General features: G+C 54.4%; 1 protein-coding gene across 2 annotated transcripts in view; it reads left to right on the plus strand.

Moving 5' to 3' along the window:
* The window catches only part of Itpk1 (inositol-tetrakisphosphate 1-kinase), a 134,893-nt gene that overhangs the window by 102,093 nt on the left and 8,890 nt on the right, over positions 1 to 23,910 (plus strand). Inside the window, exons 5-9 of one of the 2 annotated variants that reach the window (XM_026394226.2) lie at positions 13,551 to 13,649; positions 13,960 to 14,000; positions 17,083 to 17,248; positions 21,131 to 21,256; positions 22,424 to 22,491. In XM_026394226.2, the coding sequence (XP_026250011.2) occupies positions 13,551 to 13,649; positions 13,960 to 14,000; positions 17,083 to 17,248; positions 21,131 to 21,256; positions 22,424 to 22,491 (500 nt within the window). The remainder of the gene's footprint in view (positions 1 to 13,550; positions 13,650 to 13,959; positions 14,001 to 17,082; positions 17,249 to 21,130; positions 21,257 to 22,423; positions 22,492 to 23,910) is intronic. The other variant, XM_026394227.2, reaches the window with a different exon arrangement.

The following is a 23,910-nucleotide window of genomic DNA, read 5'->3' on the forward strand; positions in this document are numbered from 1 at the left end:
GCAGAGTTTCTTCTTCAGAAAAGACCTTCTGCTCTAAAAGACCTCCTGCAGTGAGGCTGGCCCAGCTCATCTCCTAGTCAGAGGGTGAAGTCCACCACATGTGGATGCTGCCCATTGTGCCAGCAGATAGCCATGGGCTCTCCACGGTGACACTGGAGCATTTTCTTTTAGTTATTCAATTGTTTATCATACATAAGACCACACAACTGTACAGATGCATTGGATTTTATGATTTCCTCTATTTATGCTTGGTTTTTTTTTTTTTTTTTTTTTTTGGTACTAGGGATTAAACCCAGGGGTGCTTAACCACTGAAACCACATCTCAGCCCTTTTTTATATTTTATTTAGGTACAGGGTTTTGCTGGGCTGCTGAGGGCCTCTCTGAGTTTCAGAGGCTGGCTTTGAACTCACAATCCTCTTGCCTCAGCCTCCTGAGCCCCTGGGATTACAGGCATACACCGCTGTGCCTGACTGGATTTTTTTGTTTGTTTTGTTTTTGTTTTTTGGTAAGATGTGGCAACCAGCATAGAAAAAAATGACCTGACCCTTATAGTGTTTTAACCTCATGTTCCGCATTCCTAAACAGCAGAAGCTGCTGGATTCTATTTGATATTGCTACATTCGTCAAGGTGATGATTCTTTTATTCACTATAAAATTTTATGAACTGCTGAGTTCAAAAAAATCATCCGCAGGCTTGACATTTAATTGCAAAATGAATATGGATTTTCTGATTGATAACAAAAAATTGTGGTTTATAAAAATGGATATTTCTGGTGCTGAGGCTCAGCACTTGCCTGGCATGTGTGAGGCACTGGGTTTGATTCTCAGCACCACGTAAAATAAATAAAATAAAGGTCTACCAACAATGAAAAAAATAAAACTAAAAAATTTTTTACAAAATAGATATTTCCAAGTTTCCATTCACATTTACATATTTTTTAAATTTAATTATTTAACTTGTTATACATGAGGGCAGAATGCAATTCATTTCATATTACACACACAGAGCAGAATTTTTAAAATATTTACTTATTTTTAGTTGTAGTTGGACACAACACCTCCATTCCTTCATTTATTTTTATATGGTGCTGAGGATCGAACCCAGGCCCCTGCACATGCTAGACGAGCACTCTACCACTGAGCCACAATTCCAGCCCTAGAGCACAATTTTTCAAGTCACTGATTATACACAAAATATTTTCACACCATTGGTGTCTTCATACATGTACTTAGGATAATGATGCCTAACTCATTCCACCGTCATTCCTACCCTTTTGCCCTCTCCCTTCCCCTCTCTCCTTTTCGCCCTATATAAAGTTCCTCCATTTCTCTCATGCTCACTCCCATCGCCATTATGAGTCAGCATCCTCATATCAAAGAATACATTCGGCATTTGGTTTTTGGGGATTGGCTAACTTCACTTAACATTATATTCTCCAACTCTGTCCATTTACCTGCAAATGCCATGATTTTATTCTCTTTTAATGCTGAGTAATGTTCCATTGTGTATATATGCCAGAGTTTCCCTATCCATTCATCTACTGAAGGGCATCTAGGTTGTCCACAGTTTAGCTATTATGAATTGTGATGCTATAAACATTGATGTGGCGTGTCCCTGTAGTATGCTGTTTTTAAGTCCTTTGGGTATAAACCGAGGAGTGGAATAGCTGGTCAAATGTGGTTCCATTATCAGTTTTCCAAGGAATCTGCAAATTGCTTTCCAGATTGGCTGCACCAATTTGCAGTCCCACCAGCAATGTATGAGTGTGCCTTTTCCCCCACATACTCATCAACACTTATTGTTGTTTGTATTCTTGATAGCTGCCATTCTGACTACAGTGAGATGAAATCTTAGTTTTGATTTGCATTTCTCTGATTGCTAGAGATGTTGAACATTTTTTCATATCTTTGTTGATTGATTCTATATCATCTTCTGAGAGGTGTCTGTTCAGTTTCTTGGCCTATTTATTGATTGGGTTATTTGTTTTTTGGTGTTAAGGTTTTTGAATGCTTCATACATCCTAGAGATTAGTGCTCTATCTGATGTGCTTGTGGTAAAGATTTGCTCCCATTCTGTAGACTGTCTGTTCACCTCACTGCAGACGATATGATTCTATATCTAAAAGACCCAAAACATTTTATCAGAAATCTCCTAGAACTAATAAATGAATTCATCAAAGTAGCTGGATATAAAATCAATGCTCATAAATCAAAGGCATTTCTGTACATCAGTGACAAATCCACTGAAAGAGAAACTAGGAAAACCACTGCATTTAAAATAGCCTCAAAAAAAAAAAAAAAAACTTGGGAATAAACTTAATGAAAGAGGTGAAAGACCTCTATAATGAAAACTACAATACGCCAAAGAAAGAAATTAAAGAAGACCTTAGAAGATGGAAAGATCTACCTTGTTCTTGGGTAGGCAGAATTAATATTGTCAAAATTATCATACTACCAAAAGCACTATACAGATTCAGTGCAATCCCAATCAAAATCCCAATGACATTCCTTATAGAAATAGAAAAAGCAATCATGAAATTCATCTGGAAAATAAGACTCAGAATAGCCAAAGCAATCCTTAGCAAGAAGAGTGAAGCTGGTGGCATTAACATTCCAGACCTTAAACTATATTACAGAGCAGTAGTAACTAAAACAGCATGGTACTGACACCAAATAGACCTGTAGACCAGTGGTACAGAATAGAGGACACAGAGTCTAACCCACATAACTACAGTTATCTTATATTAGACAAAGGCGCCAAAAATGTACATTGGAGAAAAGATAGCCTCTTCAACAAATGATGCTGGGAAAACTGGAAATCTACATGTAACAAAATGAAATTAAACCTCTATCTCTCACCATGCACAAAATTCAACTCAAAGTGGATCAGGGACCTAGGAATTAAACCAGAGACCTTGCATTTAATGGAAGAAAAAGTAGGCCCAAATCTCCATCATGTTGTATTAGGCCTCAACTTTCTTAATAAGACTCCTGTAGCGCAAGAATCAATAAATGGGATGGATTCAAACTAAAAATCTGCTTCTCAGCACATTTACATAGTTGTAAGCCTTTCTTTTGTTTCTGTTTGTGTATAAAAACCTGTTTTGTTCAGAAAAAGTCAACCTGGTCAGCCACATGGAGTTGACCAAGGAAGAGGAACCGTGGTGTTCTGCCGAGTTGTTTGGAAAGGGGTGGACCTTTTTTTTCATATTTGTTTTTTAGTTTTAGGTGGACACAGTATCTTTTTTTTTTTTTTTTTTTTTTTTTTACATGTATGGTGCTGAGGATGGAACCCAGTGCCTGTTGCATGCTAGGCGAGCGCTCTACCACTGAGCCCCAGCCCCAGCCCAGTAATGATGGTGACTGACAGGGGGCTGGAGGAATCCCACAGGTCCTCTACTCCACGTTGGCTTCCCTTGAACCCATCTGATCCTCAACCACCCAGGACTGCCCCTCCCATTCACAGAGTGGGAAACTGAGGCCTAGGGAGGTGAAGGAGGCTTCTCAGGGTGCACTCACCCCAGCAGCCGCGAGCAGCCAGGAGTAGGGGCCAGCAGCACGGCTGGTTGGACACCGGCATCTCTGGGTCCCTGAGTCTCTGAGGCAGGGAGGGGAGCCTCAGCTCCTTCCAGGCTCAGTGTTCTTCCTGGGAACGATCGATCGGTGGCGAGGAGTGAGGCTCTCTTCCCAAACACTGCCACGTGTGGCTTTGATCTTGAAGGCCTCGGCTTGCTCATGTGCCAAGTGGAGGTTATATAATGGACCTGTGGTTTGCTGTGAGGACCCCGGGAGCTGAGGCCCTCCAGCATTTGGCAGGGAGCATGCTGCCTGTGCCCGTCTGGTCGCGGTTCACATTGAGCCCCGCCTGCGCTGTGTGCCATGCCCGCATAGTGCCCCCACGTGTCGTTTCTGTAAGCCTCTGTCCTGCTTGTCTGTCACTGAGCAAGCCAAAACAATGGCTTAAGACAATAACAGGTGTTTATTTTGCTCACAAACCTGGGGCTTGGCTGGGCTCCGCCAGGCCGCTCTGCACTGCAGTCTCACAGGCCGCTGCTCAGCAGGGCAGGGACCGAGCAGCCAGGCTGCTGGCTTGGTGGCTCAGGGGCCCAGGGCATATGTCCCAGGAAAGAGCTCCTCTTCTGGCCCTGCCTCCTGAGGCTGTGTTCTACTTGTCCCTGGGGCTCTTGGGCCAGCCCCCTCAAGGGGACAGGATTTGGAGTCCACTTCACAATTGAAGGAATGGAAATTGGCTCTTGTGATTATGGAGACTGAGAGTCTCAGGATTTTCCAGCCAGAGAGTAGAGATCCAGGAGAGTGGGTCGTGAAGTTCCAGCCAAGTCCAGAACCCTGGGGGCCGGGAAGCCTAGGTCCTAGCTGGAAAGCAGAGGCCAAGAGGAATTCTCGTTCACCCACCTCACCTTCCAGTTGGGCCTTCAAATGACTGGACGAGGCCCAGCACACGGGGGAGGCCAGTAGGCTCTACTCCGTCTCCTGATTCCCATGCCGTCTCACTCAGGCACGCCCAGAATGACGTCTCACCAAACACGCAGCATCCTGTGGCCTGGTCATGCTGGTCTAGAGGGTCACCATCCCACCACTGCAGGCCTGCTGTCTTCTGAGCTGGGTGCCTGGCCCTGGGCATACAGCGGTGAGCAAGGCGGACAGCTCTTGCCCTTTCTGAGCCTTCCTGGGTGTTGGGGAGACAGATGCCAAGTAAACATTTATGACAGGGTGACCAGGTGCCAAGCACTGAGCCCATGTCCAGAGGTGGGAGCTTGACTGAGACCCTGAGTGTAGCTCATGTGGTGCATTTGGTAGGGAGGAGGGCTGGCGGTGCAGGCAGGCCCCCGTCCTGGAGCCTGAGGCTGGAGGAGTGGAGCAGGTGGCTTAGCCTCAGACTGGACTGCTCCTTCCCACACTTGCCCAGGGACACTCAGGAAATCTGCTTCCTCCCCTCTGTCTGGGTTGGATCTGAGGTGGGAACATAGGCCTGGCCTAGCCTTTGTGGCCCGAGGCTTATAAGGTCACCTCTGGTCTACATGGTTGGAGACCTCTCAGAAGCAGCCCTGGCCTTCCCGACACCCCAGTCCTCACGTGACCTCTCCAGGTCTCAGACCTCAGATGCTCTGGTGAACTGGGTGGTGGAAATGCCCAGTCCTGTCTGGTGAATGGCTGCTCCAGCTGCCTGCAGTGACCGGGTGCCCCAGGGCTTGTCTGCCTTTGGTCCTGAGAACCCACCAGCCGTGTGGGAGCTCCTCAGTGCCTGGGTGGCACAGTCAGGGCCTTTGGTCGTCCCTATTCCATGGGATCGCCTGAGAGAGAATCTACAGCCTTGGTTATTCCTGGTGCCGGCCCCTGAGGAGCTCCCAGCCCCTCATTCGTCCCGAGGGCTGTAGGGTGGACCTCAGGGAGCACGGGAGGCAAGCCAGCTCCAGTTGGTCACAGCAGTGAAGTCTTGCCTTGGGCTTGCCGTGTGCCACACGTGCTCAGGGTGGTGACTGATGTGCACTCAGCCTTCTTCACGGCAACCCCTGTGGGTGCTGCTGTTGAACCTCCTGCAGGTGGGGAGAGAGACCCCGTGGTTAAGCGGCCACCGGGATGATACGGTGGATCCAGGCTTGGGACCTGGCACTTAGTCCTCGGGCCTTTCATGCTATTGAGGGGCTTTGGCTTAGCCACAGGGGCCACAGGGATGGCAGTCTGCAGCTCCTGGAGCCAACCCAGGGCTGCAGCAGATTTTCAGTGGTTTCCAAGAGGCTCCTCCTTCCCACATCCCCAGGACATGCCAATTTCAGGGCCGGGAACTTTTGATGTCTTAATAAACAAAACAAAACATGTTATTTCCATTTTATCTCATCCAGGACTATTATTGGGCCTTAGACACAAGGGTCATGCCTCTGCTATTCAGTTGTTCCTACTTTTTTTGAAGGGACGCATCCTGTTAAAATCCCAGCATGCTGAGGGCCTGCTGGGCCCTGCCCGCAAGGGGCCCTCGGGCTACAGGGAGAGATGAGTCACTTGCCACAAACTGGGCGTAGAGGGGTGCAGAGTACAGATGAGCACAGTGTCCTGACCCACATGTCAGGGAATAAGCAGGAGTGTCCTAGGCCACAAAGAGGCCAGCAAGGGCCTGCAGGGCTGAGGGACCAGCACGCGCAGGCTCCAGGGCTGGAAGGCAGGGCTGAAAGGCAGGGCTGAGTGTGCTCCGGCTCTTGCTTTCAGGGATTTGATGAGAACCTGGATCCTGTTGCCTCCCCTGGTCCCGCCACCCCCATTCTGGTGTCTGCTGCCCCCATGGGGACCTCACTGCCCCCTTGTGAATAAGACTGCTTCCTGCCATACAGAGAGGGCCCTGGGAATGGGAGTGGCCCAATAAAGCAGAACTGAGCCCGGCTGTGAGGGGCCGTGTCTGAGGCACCCTGCCAGCTTGCCCCGCACCCCGTGGGAACCTGTGTGTTGACATGGACGTCCTCCTTCAGACAGGAGGTGGGGACGCAGGCTGGTGTCTGGTACATTCATTTCTTCACTCCTTGCTGGAGGAACAGCCATGGGCTTGCTCGGCCAGGCCCCTGCCCTCATGGGTCTGCCTTCTGTTGGGCCTACCCAGTGGGTCAGCAACTCCTTGGCTGGAGGGTTCCTGCAGATTCTGTGCCCTCACAGGCCATTCAGACACCACCTCCGTGCCCTCGTGGGTCTCCAGTGCAGGTGGAGTGATGCCCGAACCCTGGGCTGGCTCTCCTGCCTGCTCCTGTCCTGCAGGGAGTCCTTCTGCTCCTGCTGGCCTCACTCCTGGGTGCACCTGGGAGCCCAGAGCCGCCCTTGCTGTGTCCTCGGGAAGGGTGTGCACAAACAGCAGCACCGGACTCGCCCGTCACCCCGAGAGTGGATGCTTTTTTGTCTGACTTTTGCAGATTCCACAACACTTCTGCCACTCCACAGGTGGACAGGACTGGCTCGCCCCATGCCTGCTGACAGGCATGCCAAGACCGGGAAGCATAGAGTGTGCACCTGGGTCTCTCTGGGCCTGCGTGCAGGACTTTGTTCACTGTTAAGCACTTGCCTTCCCCGAGCTCCCTGCCTGGCCTGGGGTCCCCCAGCTGGCCCCAGATGACCATACGTAGGGGGATGGGCTTGTTCATCATGCTGCCCACCCCCTTCCCTCTGTAAAGGACCTTCCCAGATTTCTGAACATGAGATCAGCCAGGGCTGAGGAAGGCATTGGGCACAACAGGTGGTTACTGGCATCACAGCATAGCCCTTCTGTTCTTTTGGGACACAGTATGGCAAGAACCACTGACATGCTGATTCCCGTGGACCCTGGAACTCACTTCTGGGAACTCGGCTATGGAAGTGATTCAGCGCAAGCCCACAGCCTCGTCAGCCCTGAGATGGAGAAAACTTGTCTGTCATTAGGGGGAAGCGTTGCCGGTCAAGTGGCCGGGAGAGGCAGAGCCACCAGAAAAATAGGTGACAGTAAAAACAGAACTGAGAAGGAAATTGACTTGTTCAGAAAACCAGCAAGTGAGGATGAGGACGAGGCTCTCAAGGGTGCGGCCCTCAGCACCTGGGTGTGTGGCGGGCCCAGGAAACCCGACGTGGACACTGTCCTGACTGCCTGCTCTCCTGGGCTTCCCCAGCAGCCTACCCCACTGTAGGGTGCGAGACTCAGTGCTGTGGAGTCATTTGCCAAAGCTTTGGTTGTGATTGGTTGTCCCAGGGTCAGGGAGGCTGGCTTCAGAGCTGCCCCCGTTGTCCTGCTGTGTCCAGATGTTGTCATTGGTCCTCTTGTTTTCTTGCTAGTGCTGTGGAGGCTGCCAGCATCATGAGAAAAAGGTCACCTGCAGAGTGGGCAGGGCAGAACTGTGTGCCCCGATGCCAGTGCTGGCCCTGGCCCCACCAGGAACTTGGGTGGCCTTGAACCCCTTTCCCTCCCCCTGGCTGGATCGTGACCTATGGTTGGGCTTGCCCCTCTCCAAGGGCCCTCCAGCTCCACAGGCTCTGATCCGAGGGGCGGAGAGGGAAGACGCTGCAGCTTCTCCCGGGGCTGAGGGAGCAGTGCTCAGGAGAAGCAGCCCAACCTGCAGCCAAAGTAGCCTCCTCGCAGCCCCCACCCAGAAATAAAGATGACAGATCAACAGCAGCAGCAGTGGCTTCCCGGGGACCAGAAATAGCCTCACGGGCTCCCAGGCTCACTTACCAGAGCATCTGCCCGTTTCCATGTGGGCGAAGGGCTGCTGGCGGGGCTGCCCTGAGCTTCCCATGGGTAAGCAGAGGAGCTTCTGCTGTCCCCGTCCCTCACGTGGGCACTGCTATGTGTCAGCTAGCACGAGGTGGTTGTGTACCCCTGCCCCATGCTGCAGGGCCTGGTTCCCTCTCCAGCCTGCCCTGAGCTGGGTGGCCGCTGTGCCCACCTGCTGGACTGACCACAGGGCTGGGATCCAGGCTGCATGAGGTGACGGAGGCATGCTGGGCCCCCAGCCACATGGCCTCTGGGCTGCCCTCCCCCGCCCCTGCTTAGCGAGGCCTCGTGGGGCGCTTCCCTCATGTACCCCATGCTTCCCCTCCCAGCTGTACCACTCCTCTGTGTGGGTCATTTCCCGGCCCCTTGGGCTGGAGTGAGCTCCGTGCAGGGGGTGTGTCCACAATCACACACTGTCACAGCTCAGAGTTCAGGAAGCGCTCAGTGCGTTTTTGTTGGTGGTGGCGGTGAATGGTCGTTGAAATCAAATAAGAACAGTGGGTAGTGTCCAAGTCCATAGTGATTTCACAGGCAGGTCTGGTGGGCTATAGGTGGCCAGAAACTGGCTCAGGCAGCACAGATGTTGTTGGTACCAGCAGTTCCAAGTGGTCTACAGCCCAGTAAGGGACAGATCCTCCCCTGCCTCAACTCTGCAGGATCTGGGCTGCCTTCACCTAAGATTGGTTCCCTGGGCCTCAGCTTGACACACGGGTCTCATCTGGCTGTGGGATTGGGCCAGGCTCAGCTCCAGCCCACCCCTCCCCAGAGTCAGTCAGGCATGCAGCCGGTGGTGTGGATAGCCAGCTACGAATCAGGATAGACAAATAAGAACGTGACTCTGTGGTTGTGCCCCTCTGTCTGGCCCACTTGGCCCCTGCTACCACCGGGACTGCCATCTTATACACAGGATTTCAGAGAGCTGGGTGTGTCTGAAGCATAAGAAACTTTTGTGCATCAAGGAGAACTATAAAGGAAGGAAAATGACAACTCATAGAATGGGAAGATATTTGCAAACCATATGTCTAATAAGAGACTAGTGCTGACGCCACATGTTCGTTGGGAGTATCTTGTCCTTGCAATTCTTCTGAACCAGTCACCTCTTGGGGGAGTGTCCCTGTGCATCACCTCTGGGGGGAATATACCTTCATCATCTCTGGGGGGAGTGTCTCTTTGCTGACTTCACTGGGAACTCGACAGGAGTGGGGACAGACTCTGCAGGTTTGTTGGAAGGTATTATTTAGCTCACTGTCCCTTGGAGAGCACTCAGTAAGTGGCACTGCTGGCTTTTAAAAAATGAATTTTTTAATGGATATAATTCACATTGCTAGGAGTGGAGTTGCCAGGTCACATGGTAACTTTTTAACTGCCCAAGGTCCTGCCAGACTGTTCCCGAAGTGGCTACGTCACTTACATTGCCACCGGCAACACATGAGAGTTTGAATCTTCTACATCCTCAACACAGGAATCCCTGATGGTGAATGATGTTGAGCATCTTTTCATGGACTTACTGCCCATTTTATTTCTTATTTTGAGAACTGTCGTACTCAAAACCTTTGCCCAGGGGCTGGGATCATGGCTCAATGGTAGAGCCCTCGCCTGGCATGCATGAGGCACTGGGTTCGATCCTTGGCACCACATAAAAGGTATTGTGTCCACCTATGAGTAAACAAACAAAATAACAGAAACCTCCCATTTTAAAATTGGGTTGACTTTTTATTGTTTAGTTTTAACTGTTTGTTCTTTATATGTTTTGAATACTAGTCCTGTACCCAATATATGATTCGAGAATATTTCTCCCATTCTCCGGGTGTCTTTTCACTTTCTTTATAGTACTTTTTGAAACATGAAAGTTTTTTATTTTGATGGTATCCAGTTGATCTATTTTGGCTTTGATTGTGCTTTTAGTGCCATATTTAAGAAGATATTGCCTAATTCAGACCATGAAGACTCACACAGATGTTTTCTTCAAAGGGTTTTGTAGTTTTAGCTCTTATAGTTAGTTCATGATCCATTTTTAATTAATTTGTATGTGATGTGAGGTAGGATCGCAATTTCAGTCTTTTTCTAATGGGTAACAAGTTGTACTAGCACCATTCGTTGAAAAGAAAATTTTTTCCTCATTAAGTTCTTTTGCAACTGAGCACAGGTGAATGAATTCTCATCCGGATTCTCCATTCTGTTCCATGGATCTGCATGGCTGCCTTACTCCTGTACTGTACTGTCTCAATGACTCGCTTTGTAGAAAGTTTCACTTATTTCTTTGTTTTTGTGGGCTGAGGATTGAACCCCAGGCCTTGTGCAGGCCAGGCTCTCACTCTCCCACTGAGCTACACCCCAGCCCCATGGAAAGTTTTGGGAAAAAAAAAAGTGTGAGTCTTATAGCTTTGTGCTTCTTAAGATGTTTGGATTATTCTGGGTCCCTTACATTTAATGTGAATTTTAGGGTCAGCTTGTTAATTCCTGAAAAAAAAGCTGGTGTTTCATGTTGAGTTTATAGATCAAAACATTGCCAACTTAATAATGTTTACTCTGTTCATGAACCTAGTGTGTCTTTCCATTTATTGAAGCATTCTTTAATTTCCTTCAGTGATACTTTGTAGTTTTCAGAGTTTGTTTTGTACTTATTAAATTATTCTCAAATATTCTATTCGTTGTGAAGTTTTTATAAATGAAATTATTTTCTTCACATCACATTTAGAGTGTTCATTGTTGGGTATAGAAATGCAGTTGTATTTCCTGTGTTGCTTTTGTATCCTGCAGCCTTGGTGAACTTGGTTATTATTAGCTCCAGCTGAGTTGGGAGGGTGTGTGTGTGTGTGTGTGTGTGTGTGTGTGTGTGTGTTGGGATTTTCTGTGTACCATATCATAATATTTGCAAACAGACATAGTTTTATTTCTTTCTATTTTGATGTTTTTTATTTCGTTTTTCTTGTCTAGTGGCCCTGTCTAGAGTCTGCAGCAAGGTGTTGACGAGGAGTGGCCAGAACAAATATCCCTGCCTTGCTCCTAATCTTAGGGGGAAAATACCCAGGCTTTCAGTGGTGGATTTGATGTTATCTTAAAGCGTGGGTTTCTGAGGATGCTCTTTATTAGGATGATTAAATCCCCTTCTTTCTAGTTGTTGTGTTTGTACTGTAAAAAGATATTAGATCTTGTGAGATGCTTTCTACATCATTGAGATTATGTGTTATGCTTTTGTCCCTTATCCCAGGGGGGTATGTTCTAAGACTCCCAGTGGAAGCCTGGAACTTCAGCTAGTGCCAAGCCCTACACTTACTGTGTTTTCCCAATACTACATCACATGATAAAGTTTAATTTATGGGGGGGTGTGGCTTAGTGATACAGCACTTGCCTATCACTTGCACGTGTGAGTCCCGGTGGATCCCCAGCGCTGAAAAAAAAGTTCGTAAATTAGGCGACAATCTCATAACAAAATAGGACAATTCCAGCATCCCTGCTCTTGCACTTTGGGGCCAGTATTAAGTAAAGCAAAGGTTCCTTGAGCGCAAGCCTGTGTTCTAGGACAGCTGATCTGGTAACTGAGGTGGTGACTGTGGTGTCGTGCTGGACGCAGGAATGAGTCGGGCTGTGACGTGGGTGGTGCAGGCTGGAGAGCCCCTCACCCTGCTTGTCACCCTGCTCATCACCCTGCTCGCCAGGTGCGGTTTAAAGCTCAGTGCTCTGTAGATGGCCACAGGCAGCTGACCCTGTGGAAAGTGGGACTCCGCACAGTGGGTGGCTGGACTGCAGGGGTCGCCTTCCTGCTTCCCATTGCTGAAGCTGCTGCTGTCTCAGTACTGCCACCGAGCAGAGGAGATGCTGTTAGGGACACCCTGAGCCCGCAGCCATGGTCACTAGACTGGACCTGGAGCCAAACCACCCAGTGTGCCCTAGGCCGTTCCTCTTTTTGGTTTGTTTGTTTTTAGTTGCAGTGTACATAATGCCTTTGTTTCTATTTACTTATTTTTATGTGGTGCTGAGGATCGAGCCCAGCGCCTCACATGTGCTAGACGAGCGCTCTACCACTGAGCCCCAGCCCAGGCTGTCCCTCTTGCTCACTGTTAGCTCCACACCGGGAGCGTCTCCATGGTGCCCACTCCCTCAAATGGAAAGTGGGAGTGATGGTGGTGCGTCCTCAAAGGCTCTTTGAGGATGAACGAGTTGCAGTGTAGCCACGTGGAACAAGTGCGGTGGGTGGGCCCAGGTCAGCAATCAGCAGTGGTGTGTGACAGTTGGGGTCACTGTGGGAGCCTGACAAGCTCCTGTCTCGTGCCTGCTCCTTGCAGATCCTGCAGTTTACTGGGACCTCAGCATCACGCCCCCACAGCAGAGCGGCAGTGGCTCTGTGCCTCTGATCCTGAGCCTCCTGCCAGTCCTCCCATCCTTCATGCTGGGGGAGGGCAGATGAGGCCGGTGTGGGTCACAGCCTGCAGCGAGCACCAGGACCCCCCATATCCTCAGCTTGATTTTCCTGACTTCTCTTCTTCCAGGCTGCTGGGTAGACCTGGCTCCTTGCCCTGGCTCTTTGGTTGACTGTCCTATGACCTTGGGCAACAACCACCCTGGGCCTCTGGTTCTTGACCCGTGCTCCACACGCTGTCACAGCAGCTTCAGGATGGAATGAGCACTGCTCGGGGCTCGCCACCCCTCCAGGGGCCTGGCAAACGTGGACTCCCAGCTGCCCTCCCAGGGCCCCCAGAGGAGCTCCTGTCTGGAGTCCAGACTTGCCCTGGTGGGGTGGGATGCCCAGGGAGGCGAGAAGCTCTTCTGAGCTCCCTGTGCAGCTCTTGCATTGCTGCTGAGGTTAACAAGGCTGGCTCTCGTGCCCCAGTGTGCTGACCTGGCCAGCCAGGGAGTGGACAGCTCTGGGGACGGCTCTCAGCTGCTTTGTTCTGGGTTTGGCTCCCAAGTTTGGGGGGGGGGAGGGCAACCTGCCCTGCCTATGTGCAGCCTTTCCCAGCCCTGTGCCAGAGGTATGGAGTGGGCCCACCTCCTGGGGGCTTGCAGTCTTTTGGAGGAAGGGGACTATGCTGGAGGGGTGGCAAAGGTGGAAGCGACATGTGTGTTTTTCTTTACTGTGTGCTTCAGGTTTTCTGAAGAAAACTGTATATTCTGTAATTATAAAATGTAAGAATTTTATAATTACAGAATATTGCTGGGAAATGTAGTTGAAGAATATGCTGCTCTTGTCACACATACCCCTCGCGCCACACAGGGGACCATAGAGCTTGGGACCCTCAGGGCTGGAGGTGGGCAGGGTCCAGGACGGCCCTGGAGGAGGCGCTGACCTCCCCTCCCGCTGTGACCTAGATGACAGGATCTGCTCGCCGCCCTTCATGGAGCTCACCAGCCTGTGCGGGGACGACACCGTGAGGCTCCTGGAGAAGAACGGCCTGGCCTTCCCCTTCAGTACGTAGCCACGTGCTCGGCCGCATGGCCACGGGCAGGGTGGGTGTTCTAGGCCCGCAGGGTTGGAATTGCTGAGGGTGGCCCAGGCTTTGCCTGCGGAGGGCACAGCCCCAGGCGCCTCCACGCCACCACTGCACGGGTCCTGCCTGGGCTGGTGGCATCTGCCCACGTTACCCCAACTGCAGCACTGCCCTGTTCCCCTTGTGGCTGCAGGATTTTTGAGGGGGTCCTCTGGGGAGATGCCCTGTGTCCGCCAGTCAGACATCAGGACTCACTGATCCCTCTCTGCTTTCCTCTCTCCAACCCGCAGTCTGCAAGACCAGAGTGGCTCATGGCACCAATTCTCATGAGGTGAGTGGAAGTCTTGATTGTCCCTGTCCCTGCCTCCCTGCACCTGCCACCCCTGCCCTGTCACCCCAGTGGGTCTTGCTGGGACCCTGCCAAGCTCCCGGGCACAGCCTCTTGGTGTGTAGCTCCCACCCCGGCTCCCTGGACTTGAGTAGAGGAAACAAAATGTGGCAGCCTCGCAGCCCATCTCCAGCCTCTCTCGCTGCTCCTGTCCCTGAGGCTGGGACGGTGCTGGGGCTGCCATGACAGAATGCCACACACACTGGTGGCTTGAGCAGTAGACGCTGACTCTCATAGTTCTGGAGCTGCGGGTCCCAGATGAGGGTGGTGCAGAACTGGGTTCTGTAAGGCTGCTCCTGGCTTCTCAGTGTCACATGTGGCCTATACATAGCGTGTGTGCCGTCGCGTGAGCAGAGCGTGCCCAGAGGGTGCTCATCTCAAGGTGAGGGTCCCACCAACCTCACCCAAACCTGACTGCCTCCAGACACCCTCATGCTGGGCTCAGGGCTTCAATTCATGGATGGAGGGGCATGTGGTCCCTAGGGGAGCCCAGAGAAGTCACACCCAGCCTGACCTGTCCCTGGCTGCATGTTGTCTGGCCCAGAGTGCCAGGCACTAGGCTGGGAAGGCTATCTCTGCCCACCAGGCGCTGAGGAGGAGGGCCACACCCGCTGGCTAGCTGTGCCCCGCTTGCCCACCTGTCCATCCTTCCCTGTGCACGTGTGTCTGACCCTCCTGCAGGTGCCAGGGAACAGGTGCCTAGGCTCCACCCCACCCTGTGGGAGACAGTGAGTCCTTAGGGAGACTGCACCTGTGGGACATGGGTGGCCATGAGCTGTAAGCACTTGGGGGTGAGAGAAGCAGGCAGTGGACAGGGCCCCGAGGTCTCTGCTGCCCTTCCCGCCCTCAGGAACCACAGGGGATCTCATCTTCAGGCCCTGGGCACAACCCAGTTTGGGCCTCCCATTAGGCAGTTGCCCTGGCATGCAGAGTGGGCCCTGTAGGGAAGACCTGTCCCCCGCAGCCCTGCATCAGAACATCCCCCACCAGGGGAGACTAAAAACAGAAGCCGGCAGCAGCGACCTTTTCTAGATTTATATCGTGCTCCTTGTCCCTGGGAGATATTTAGGGGAAATGTCTATAAACAGTGTCAGCAGGGGGTGTGCTGCGAGGGGCGGCCCTGCCCGTGGGAAGGAGATCTTGGCCTGCTGCAAAGGTCAGCGGGAGCCTCCTTGGGCACTGCCTTCCCGTGCTTGTCCTGCCTGGGCATCTGCATGGCCGCAGCCAGGGAGAGGGCAGCCAGAGGATGCCCCTGTGCCTGCTTCCCTCATTGCCAGGGCAGCTTCCTGGCCACCGTCTGCCCGTGGTCACCACAGAGGCCCTCTGTTGGCAGGTCCTCGTGTCTTGGTGCACCCCTGAGTGCCAACGGTGTGGGTAGACCGGTCCATGCCAGGGAAGGCCCCTGGGCAGGGAGCAGCCACATGGAGCTCCAGGCCACGTGGGGACTGCAGCCTTGGGAACCCGTCACTGCTGGATGGCTCTGCCAGCTCTGAGGTGCTGGCAAATGACCCTGCCTCTGAGTGTCTGACCTGCGTTTATGCATGGGGACTTCCCAGTGACTGTGAAGGACACGGGTTACTGTGGGGCCCGCTGTGACCTGACCCAAGGGAACTGTTTGAAAGCTGGTGTGGAACCAGGACCCAGGGAAGGTCTGCATCCAGGTGGGCTCCTCTTGGCAGGCTCTGAGGGGTTGCACGAGCCTCACCCCCAGTGTGGGTCCTCACCCCCAGGGAAGTTCGCACACCTTCTGCCCCGCCCCCATCCCCAGTGCTCTCCCGACCCACGGCAGTAGTGTCCACCTGTTGTCAGCATTTGGAGACCTATGTGTGCTGTGGGACTTGGTGCCTGGGGCCTGTTGGCCTCAGAGGGTCGCTCCCTTGGGTGTGGGTGCCCTCCACAGAGTGGGCACACGCCTCCCATAGGTCAGGGTGTCCAGCTGGTTGGGCCAAGGTTGAGTTGGTGTTCACAGGACTTCTGGGTGTTTAGCTTACAGAGGGTGAAGGCCCTGCCCAGGCCCACCTGGGAAGTGCTGGGGGCCTTGGGCCCAGCTGGTTCCGGGGCTGCCTGGCCCCATCACTGTTGCTGGAAGCGAAGGGGATATCCTGGCCCACCCCTGCACACACTGCACTGGTTCCCCCGCTGGCCTGGATTTCTGCTCTGTCCTGCCCAGCTGAGCACCAGGCATGCAGGGTTGGCAGCTGTTGAGGCGGCCAGCTGTCCGGGCCCTGTGCTCCTCCTGGGGCCTGTGGGTGGAGGGATTAGCCGTGACCTAGCACAGTGGCTGGCTCCAGTGGGCCCCATGGTCCTTAGAGCAGACAGACCCCCTAGGCCACTACAGACCCAGCCTCCGTCAGAGCCGAGAGGATGTCTGCAGCCCCTCTACCCTCAGTCCCACCCCACGTCCCCAACCAGCACGATGGCCCAGAGGACGGCACCGGGAGCTAGACATGCCCGTTTGTGACACCTATATGGCCCCTGCGTAAGAAGCGAGGCCCATGCTGGGCACACCTGATTCTATTCCAGGCTGTCATCCTCCAGCAGGTCACCAACCCTGCTGTCTTATCGATGACAGAGGGTGGTGACGCGAGGGTGACACCAGGTGACTCACATGGGTGTTAGAATAGGGGCTTGCAGTGAGTGTTCAGCAGGAACAGCTTGGACCAGGTCCTCAGGTTCATATCCACAGCCTAGTGTCCCGCCCCCCATCCTGGATCTTTGTGGAAGAGCCCCCAGATGTCAGAAGGATTGAGTAGCATAAGACCTAGGGGCCCCACTCCCTGGCACTGTGAGGAATGCTCTCAGGAGTTGTGCAGTGCACCAGCTGTTCACCCCTACGTGGTGGCCCGGTGCGTGCTGGACTCCAACTCCCGCAGCAGAGGTGACTGATGCAGGCGCTCTTCTCGTAGCCATCTCCACTCACATGTGTCCCTGGCTCAGGATAGGGAATGCTGCTGGTAATGTGCTGTTGTGTTGAAGGCAGGAGGGTGGTGGGCTCTGATGCAGCCCGTGTCCCCTGTCTCCCCAGATGGCCATCGTGTTCAACCAGGAGGGCCTGAGTGCCATCCAGCCACCCTGTGTGGTCCAGAACTTCATCAACCACAACGCCGTGCTCTACAAGGTGTTCGTGGTGGGCGAGTCCTATACGGTGGTCCAGAGACCCTCGCTCAAGAACTTCTCTGCGGGCACATCAGGTAACTGCCTCTCGCACTGGAACGAGCACAGCTGTCTGTCCTCCACTTCCCCTGCCACTGGTGTGACTTCTGGAGGCTGGAGAGATGCCCTGAGGCTGAGTTGGTGCAGCAGATGGATAAAGAGGTCTTGGAGCACCCTGTCCCAGCAGGCTGCTGGGAGACTCTCAGACTACCATCAGCCCCAGAAGGCCCCTGGAAGTTGCCTGTGCCCCAGACAGTTCCCAGGACCCACGGTGATGAGACGGGGAGGGAGGTACGGGGCGGGCACGGTCAGCCAACTCTGCAGCCACTCGGGAAGCTGGCTGGTCCCCCACCTCCCTGCCTCTTATCTCTCCACTACCCCAGCACCAGCTGTTTCTGCAGCCACGGGGGCACCAGTGCTCTGGAGCGGGCAGCACCTGCTGGACTGAGGATCCCGATGCGGGACGTCAGGTCCCGGGGCAGTCACACACCCCCTACCTAGTGCAGGGCTGCACATGTGCACACCTGATCAGCCAGCGTGCCCTGAACCATGGAGGGGGGTCCTCAGTGTCCCTGAGCAGTGACATCACATGCTGCTGCTGTCCTTCAGGGCCCTAGAGGTAGTCCTCTAGGAACAGCCTCAAGACCCCACTGAAGCTTCCCTCAGCCCTTACCTCCTTCCAGGCCTGGTACCCACCATGAAAAGGGATGGGGTTAAAAACCTGCAGCTGTGGGGCTGCTGTGAGGAATGTTCTGTGGGTCCTGAGGCCACCCTAAGGCGAGTTCCAGAAATCTTGGGTGTTATAGCAATGCCTCAGAGTAAGTGGAGCCTTCCAGAGGGCTCCTGGGAGGCCCGTGCCTGCCCCTGCAGCTTGCTCAAGCGCACTGCACATTTCTCTCTCAAGGGAGATGCCCTCAGGTAGGGCCTTGGCCTGCCCGGGCCTCTTGAGGACCCGCCTGGCTGCCTGTCACCTGCCTGTTGGCCTGGAGCAGCTACCCGTCGTCCCCTCCAGCTCTTCTTCCCCTGGGTCACTTTCTTTCCCTTTCTTTGACTGAGTGGACAATGGGGCAGTGTCTTCCTCCCCCTGCCGAGTCTCAGCAGTCTTTCAGGGTCAGGACAGCCCCTCCTGACCTGGTCCAGCACCCGCCCTGGGGCAAGGGGATAGTGTGGGTTGGGTCAGTGGACGCGTCCACTAGGGGACATTCTTCCATGTGTGGCCTGAAGAGACTGACATTTCACACAATGTTTTTATTATTTTCCTGATTTTAAAAAATACACACTTTATGAAGAACGTGTAACTATTAAATTAGGAATAGTTAGGGCCGGGACCATAGCTCAGTGGGAGGGTACTTGTTAGCATGCATGTGGCCCCGGGTCATCCCAGAACCACACACTAAAAAGCGCTCTCATGTCTCTCTTGCTTTTTTTACCCAAATCACTTCATTTCTGAGATAAATTTACTGCCAGATCTCCTTTCTCATCCACACAAAAGTGTGTTTGTGTGCTTTTCTTTCCTGGTTGTAAAATGGTGGCCCAGTTCCCTTCTCAGTGCGTGGAGAGCCCTCCTCTCCTCGTGTCCCTCCTCGTGGCTGTGTCTCAGACCCGGGCCAAACAGTAAAGACACACAGGACAACCGAGTGACTCCCAGTGATTCTCCGACTCTACCACTGCCTTGCGGTGAATGGGACATGGCGGGGGCCCAGCGCTCACATTCAGGCCTCTTGGGGGCTGTAAGGCCTCAGTGACGGCAGCTCTGTACGATGCACTGGTTAAACGGGGCTGGGGGGCTCTGGCCACTTTCCGGCACCCACCTAGCCTGTGGCTCCCACCGCCCAGGGTGGCCAGTCCCACACTTCCTGTGTCCAGGCTGGGAGCTGGGCTCCCTGCTCAGGGCTGCTCTTGACCTGGGGGGAGGTAGAGACAAGGACTTGTCTCTCAGCTGCCATTTGCTTTTGATTCTCAGGAATGCTTTTTTTTAATATTTACTTTTTAGTTGTAGATGGACAAATACCTTTACTTTATTTATTGTTGTGCTGAGGATGGAACCCAGGGCCTCACAGGTGTGAGCAAGTGCTCTCCCGCTGAGCCCCACCCCAGCCCTCCCAGGAACATTTTTTTTCACATGTCAACATCTCCAAAATCAGGTGTGTACTTAATAGCAGTGGCATCCCGCAGACACCTTGACTGGAACCAGAGTAAGCTCTTATGGAAAGGTGACATTGGCCACCAAGAACACGAGGACTGCGCTGTGTTCCTTGCCTGAGGTTCATGTGCTCTCTTCACCACACTGGGGCAGAGGGACGGCTCTCTTTGTTCCCTCTCTCTGTGCAGTGGGGCTTCCTTGACCTGAGGACGCAGGGCCAGGGGTCCCAGCCCTGTGCAGGGGCCTATTACACTCTCCATCCTGGGCCTTTTTCCCTTAGGGAAGAAGAGTGGTACCTCCTACCATGTAGAGCTGGATCTACCAGAGTCCCCAGGGTAGATGGCTCCAGTGCTGTCTCCATTACTAAAAGCTGCTGTTGCCGGATGGGAGCAGCCTAGAGATATGTAAATGAGTGGGCGGGGCTGTGCCCAGGGAAGCTTCAGGTACAGATGCAGGCAGCCTGGCCTCCACTCCAGAGCCTCTGAAGAGGCAGTGAGGTGCTGCGTTCACTGAGCCTGCCGAGGGGGTCCAGCCAGGGGCTAGCCAGCCAGACTTCCTGCCTTCATGAGTAGATATTCCAGTGGGGAGGGGAGAACACACGGGAGAGAGACCAGAGCCAGTTGCCCCGAGATGGAGACTCCAGGGAAGACATCTTGGCTCTGGACACCTTCCAGTGAGGGGAGTAACTTGGAAAAGGCACAGCAGACACAGGCACCTTTGCAGAGGTGGCATCTAGTGGCAGCTGGAAGTTGACTTGGGTTGCCACCCACAGTGTCGTGGCATGCACCTCCTGGGAGCGGCAGTAAACAGCAGAAGAGCCCCAGATTGCGGCTGCAGCTCAGGGCTGCCCCGCCACAGTGCCAGGGTCTGGGAGCTACTCTGCTCATTTACTCTTCCTCTTTTCCATCTGTAAGTTGAGAACAAAAACAGTCTTGGCTTCCTTTCCCTGCCGATCCTGTGGGGAGCCAAGGTGGCCCTTCACCCAGGCTGTGTGTTCTTAGGACTCATCCACGAACAGGGACTGGCAGGGGCATCTACACTCAAAGTGCTTCTGACAGCAAGGCCCTGACCTTGTTCCCCTAACAGAGGGGACGAGGATCTGGCTGCCAGGGCTCTGTCCTGGGCTCAGGCTCCTTCTGACCCACCCGAGCTCCCCGCAGGTTCCCATAGTCTCTGGGGACAGGCAGTGGCTGGAAGCTGCTCTCCCTCCTTCCCTCCCTCTGCCCTGCCCGGCTGCATGTGGAGAGCTGCTGGACCTGTCATTGCTAGCCACCCTGCCCAGTAGTCCTGGCCAGAGCACCGCAGGCCGGAAGTAGCAGTGTAGGGACCCCCTTGGAGATCCTGTGCATTTGGTCTTGCCCCAGGGAGCCATTGTGGGTCACAGTTTGTCCAGTTCCATGGGCTTGGCAGGCCCCTGGGGCAGCTCTGTCCCCTTCCCTCCGTTCTCCTTGCAGCTTCTACAGCTTCCCAGCTTCCCTGGACTTTGCTGTGTCCACCTGTGCATGGTGGCCCTTTCTCCCTCCACAGCCTGCTCTGCCACCCTGTTCATTTTCCTTGGGGACCTGCAGGGGTACAGGTGGGAAGGTGCTCTGAGTTTGGGGGCTGTAGGATGAGGAGATGGGCAGTGCCTCCAGGAGGCCAGACCACTGGCATGGACGGCTGGCACCTACTCCAGCCTCTGGCCCACTGGGCTTTGCCACCTCGAAGGCTCCCTGGTGCCGGGAGAGGATTGGTGGGACTGCGTGGCAGAGTCCCGCAGGGTGTTTATTTTCCTCAGGCTCCTCCCCAGGACCGTCTCTCGTGCCCCCTGTCTGGACTGGCTCTGGTCGGAGCAGCGGGAGGACTGTCGGGCACACCAGGGTGGCCAGGGGCCTCTATGCCCCGCTAGCGGGAAGGATGCCAGGTACCTCTCAGCGCCTGCCTGCTTGGCTCTGCCCCAATCACTTCCTCTGCATGATCGCTGTGGCGCCGCAGAGTCCCGGAGCTGGTGGGGTCGCGGCACCAGGGCAGGCCCCCCACCCTGGCACACAGGCCCTCAGCTGGTCCCTTCCTGTCCTTCAGCTTGGGGGCCTGGGTCCCAGGGCCCAGCATTGTGTCCTGGGGAACAGGACCCATGATGCCCCACCCTGGAAGGACTCAAGCAGGGCTAGGCCCCTTGGGGACTCCTAGCCAGGGGGTCCTGGCTGTTCTGGGAGTGGGGGAGGCAACAAGGTGGTGACGGCTCTGCCAGACCCAGACCTGGGCTCCTGGCTTTGTGATTCTTGCCTTGACGTGCCTGTGCTTCCAAGTGCCTGAGAACGTGTTTCTGGCTGACCAGCCGACCTTGCAGCTCCTTGGGGTGACCTTGGTTACTCCAGAGGACATTTACTAGTGGGGTGAATGATTGTACCGTCAGCCTGTTGAGCTCAGTGTCCCCGAGACTGGTCTGCTGCTGGGCCTCTGTGGGAGTTGGGGGTCGGTGCGATGGCGGCGCACATGCAGGGACTCGCAAGCTGGATGCGGTGGAGGGGGTGTCATGGTGAGCAGGTCATTCTGAGCAGCTTCTTGGAGGGCACCGTGGAAGCCTATGTTCTGGTTTTCTGTTTTTGTCCTAAATAGTTGGAAAACAGCAGAACCTTTGTTTTAAGCTCTCACATGGCGGCGGCAGCCTGGCCGGGTCTCCGTAGGAGTTCCATGGGTGGGAGGGGCCTTCGACATCGGGTGCATGGCTTGTCCTACCTACTTAGCCCCCTTTCCTCCTGGTGCCCTTTTGGTGACATATCTGCAGCATCTTTCAGGATTAGGTGTTGGGGAAGCCCAGGTGGGATATCACCAGATGGTCGTGGAGGTGGCTCAGCAAACCGTCATTTTTGTGTGAGAAATGAAATTGAGGCCCTAACTGGGCCAAGTCCATCCTTGGCACACTCCGTGGGGTGGGGAGCCCAGCTCCCTGGAGCGCCTGGCCCTACTGCTGGACCTGGAGCCAAGGCGCTCTGGCGTGTGGCTGAGGTGGTGCTGCCCTCTGGTGTTGGATGGCGGAACCACACCCTGGCCTGGAGGCCCTGACCCATACTCCTATCTGCTTTTTCAGACCGAGAGTCCATCTTCTTCAACAGCCACAATGTGTCGAAGCCGGAGTCCTCATCCGTTCTCACAGAGGTACGTACCACCTCCTTGGTGGCCTGGCACGAGGCTGCCTTCGCCCAGGGCTGGGCATCATGGGAGGCCCTTGTCCACATGCCAGGCCCAGGCCCGTTCCCCAACCCCTCCTGCCTGCTGTCTTCTAGCCCGCGTGCTGGTGGCATCACAGCTGTGCACACATTGTGATGAGCATGTGGGGGCCAGGGCGGGAGGGCTGCAGGCAGCCCCCACGAGCTCAGAGAGGCTTGCTCCTGGCTGTCCCTCACTCTGTTCGTGAGTGTCCCTTGACAGCCTGCTGTGTGCTTCTGCAGCACTAGGGTGGCGTGTGACCCCCACCCCTGAAGCCGTGGCAGCAGGCATCATGGCTGCTGCTCAGTGAACGTCCCCATGGCAGTGTCCAGCTGGGTGTCTAGCAGCCTCCCTGCAGCCTCGCTGGGATTGGACCCCAGGCCCGCTTCCAAAGCTGGCTCTCCCAGGAAGCCAGGGCGACCTACCACTCTAAGGACTGCTGGGCAGTGTTCCACAGCAGACGGGAGCCTCCACAGGCAGTCTGCTGTCCCTTGTGGGCCTAGCAGGCCAGCGGCTTTGCTCTCATGTCCCCTGCACTCAGGACTTGCTGGGGTTCTGTTCCCCCTAGAGTGCGTCCATCTTGGTGTCCTGGGAGCCTTTGATTTCTCGTGGCCTCCTCCCTCTTCAGGGCTGGGCACAGCCAACCCTGGGGATCTGCCCTGGCCTTGTGTTCCTGGCCCCCAAACCTGGGCAGCCTGTCTAGCTGTTGTTTGTTTCTGGTGTGAACAAGGACCTAGAGGGACACCACTGTCCCCAGGACCTCAGTAGCTATCCCCCAGGAACAATCAAGAGAAGCGCCGGGCCTGGCTGTGTCGCTGTGAGGTGTAGGTAGATACTCTGTGCAGGGAGGCTCGGCTCACTCCAGCGTCTCCAGGGCTTCCTCCCGCCGGCCTCGCGGAGCCTTGGCCAGTGTGCTGGGCTGCAGAGGAATTGGCACGGCACAGACTTCCTGAGAAGTTATCCCTGCCAGTGCCCTCGCACAGCACAGGGCTAGCGCCCACTGGGGCTATTCACCAGTACCAGGGGGACACTGAGGGCTGCATGCAGGGTGGCCCACTGGGAGTCACCCTCTTAGATAAACCCCTGTTGACTGTGGGCCTCAGTTTCCTCATCCAAGAAATAGGAGGGGTCAGCCTAGAGCCACAGCAGGGCCCTTCCTCTGCCTCTCAGACCTACAGTGGTCCCCCCCCCCCCCCCCGGCCTTCGCATGTGACTGCTAGTCAGGAATCCGTCAGGACTAATGCTTCCAAGAAAAGAAGAGGCAATGCTAGCCGCATGGCCTTCCTGCAGGACCGCGGCCACTGTGGCCTCCCTCAGGCCGTCCATGTCAGCTCCACCATGGGTACTGGTGTCCAGAATACTCCCTTA

This window comes from Urocitellus parryii, chromosome 6, assembly GCF_045843805.1.
Source record: "Urocitellus parryii isolate mUroPar1 chromosome 6, mUroPar1.hap1, whole genome shotgun sequence".
In the NCBI taxonomy this organism is placed as follows: domain Eukaryota; kingdom Metazoa; phylum Chordata; class Mammalia; order Rodentia; family Sciuridae; genus Urocitellus; species Urocitellus parryii.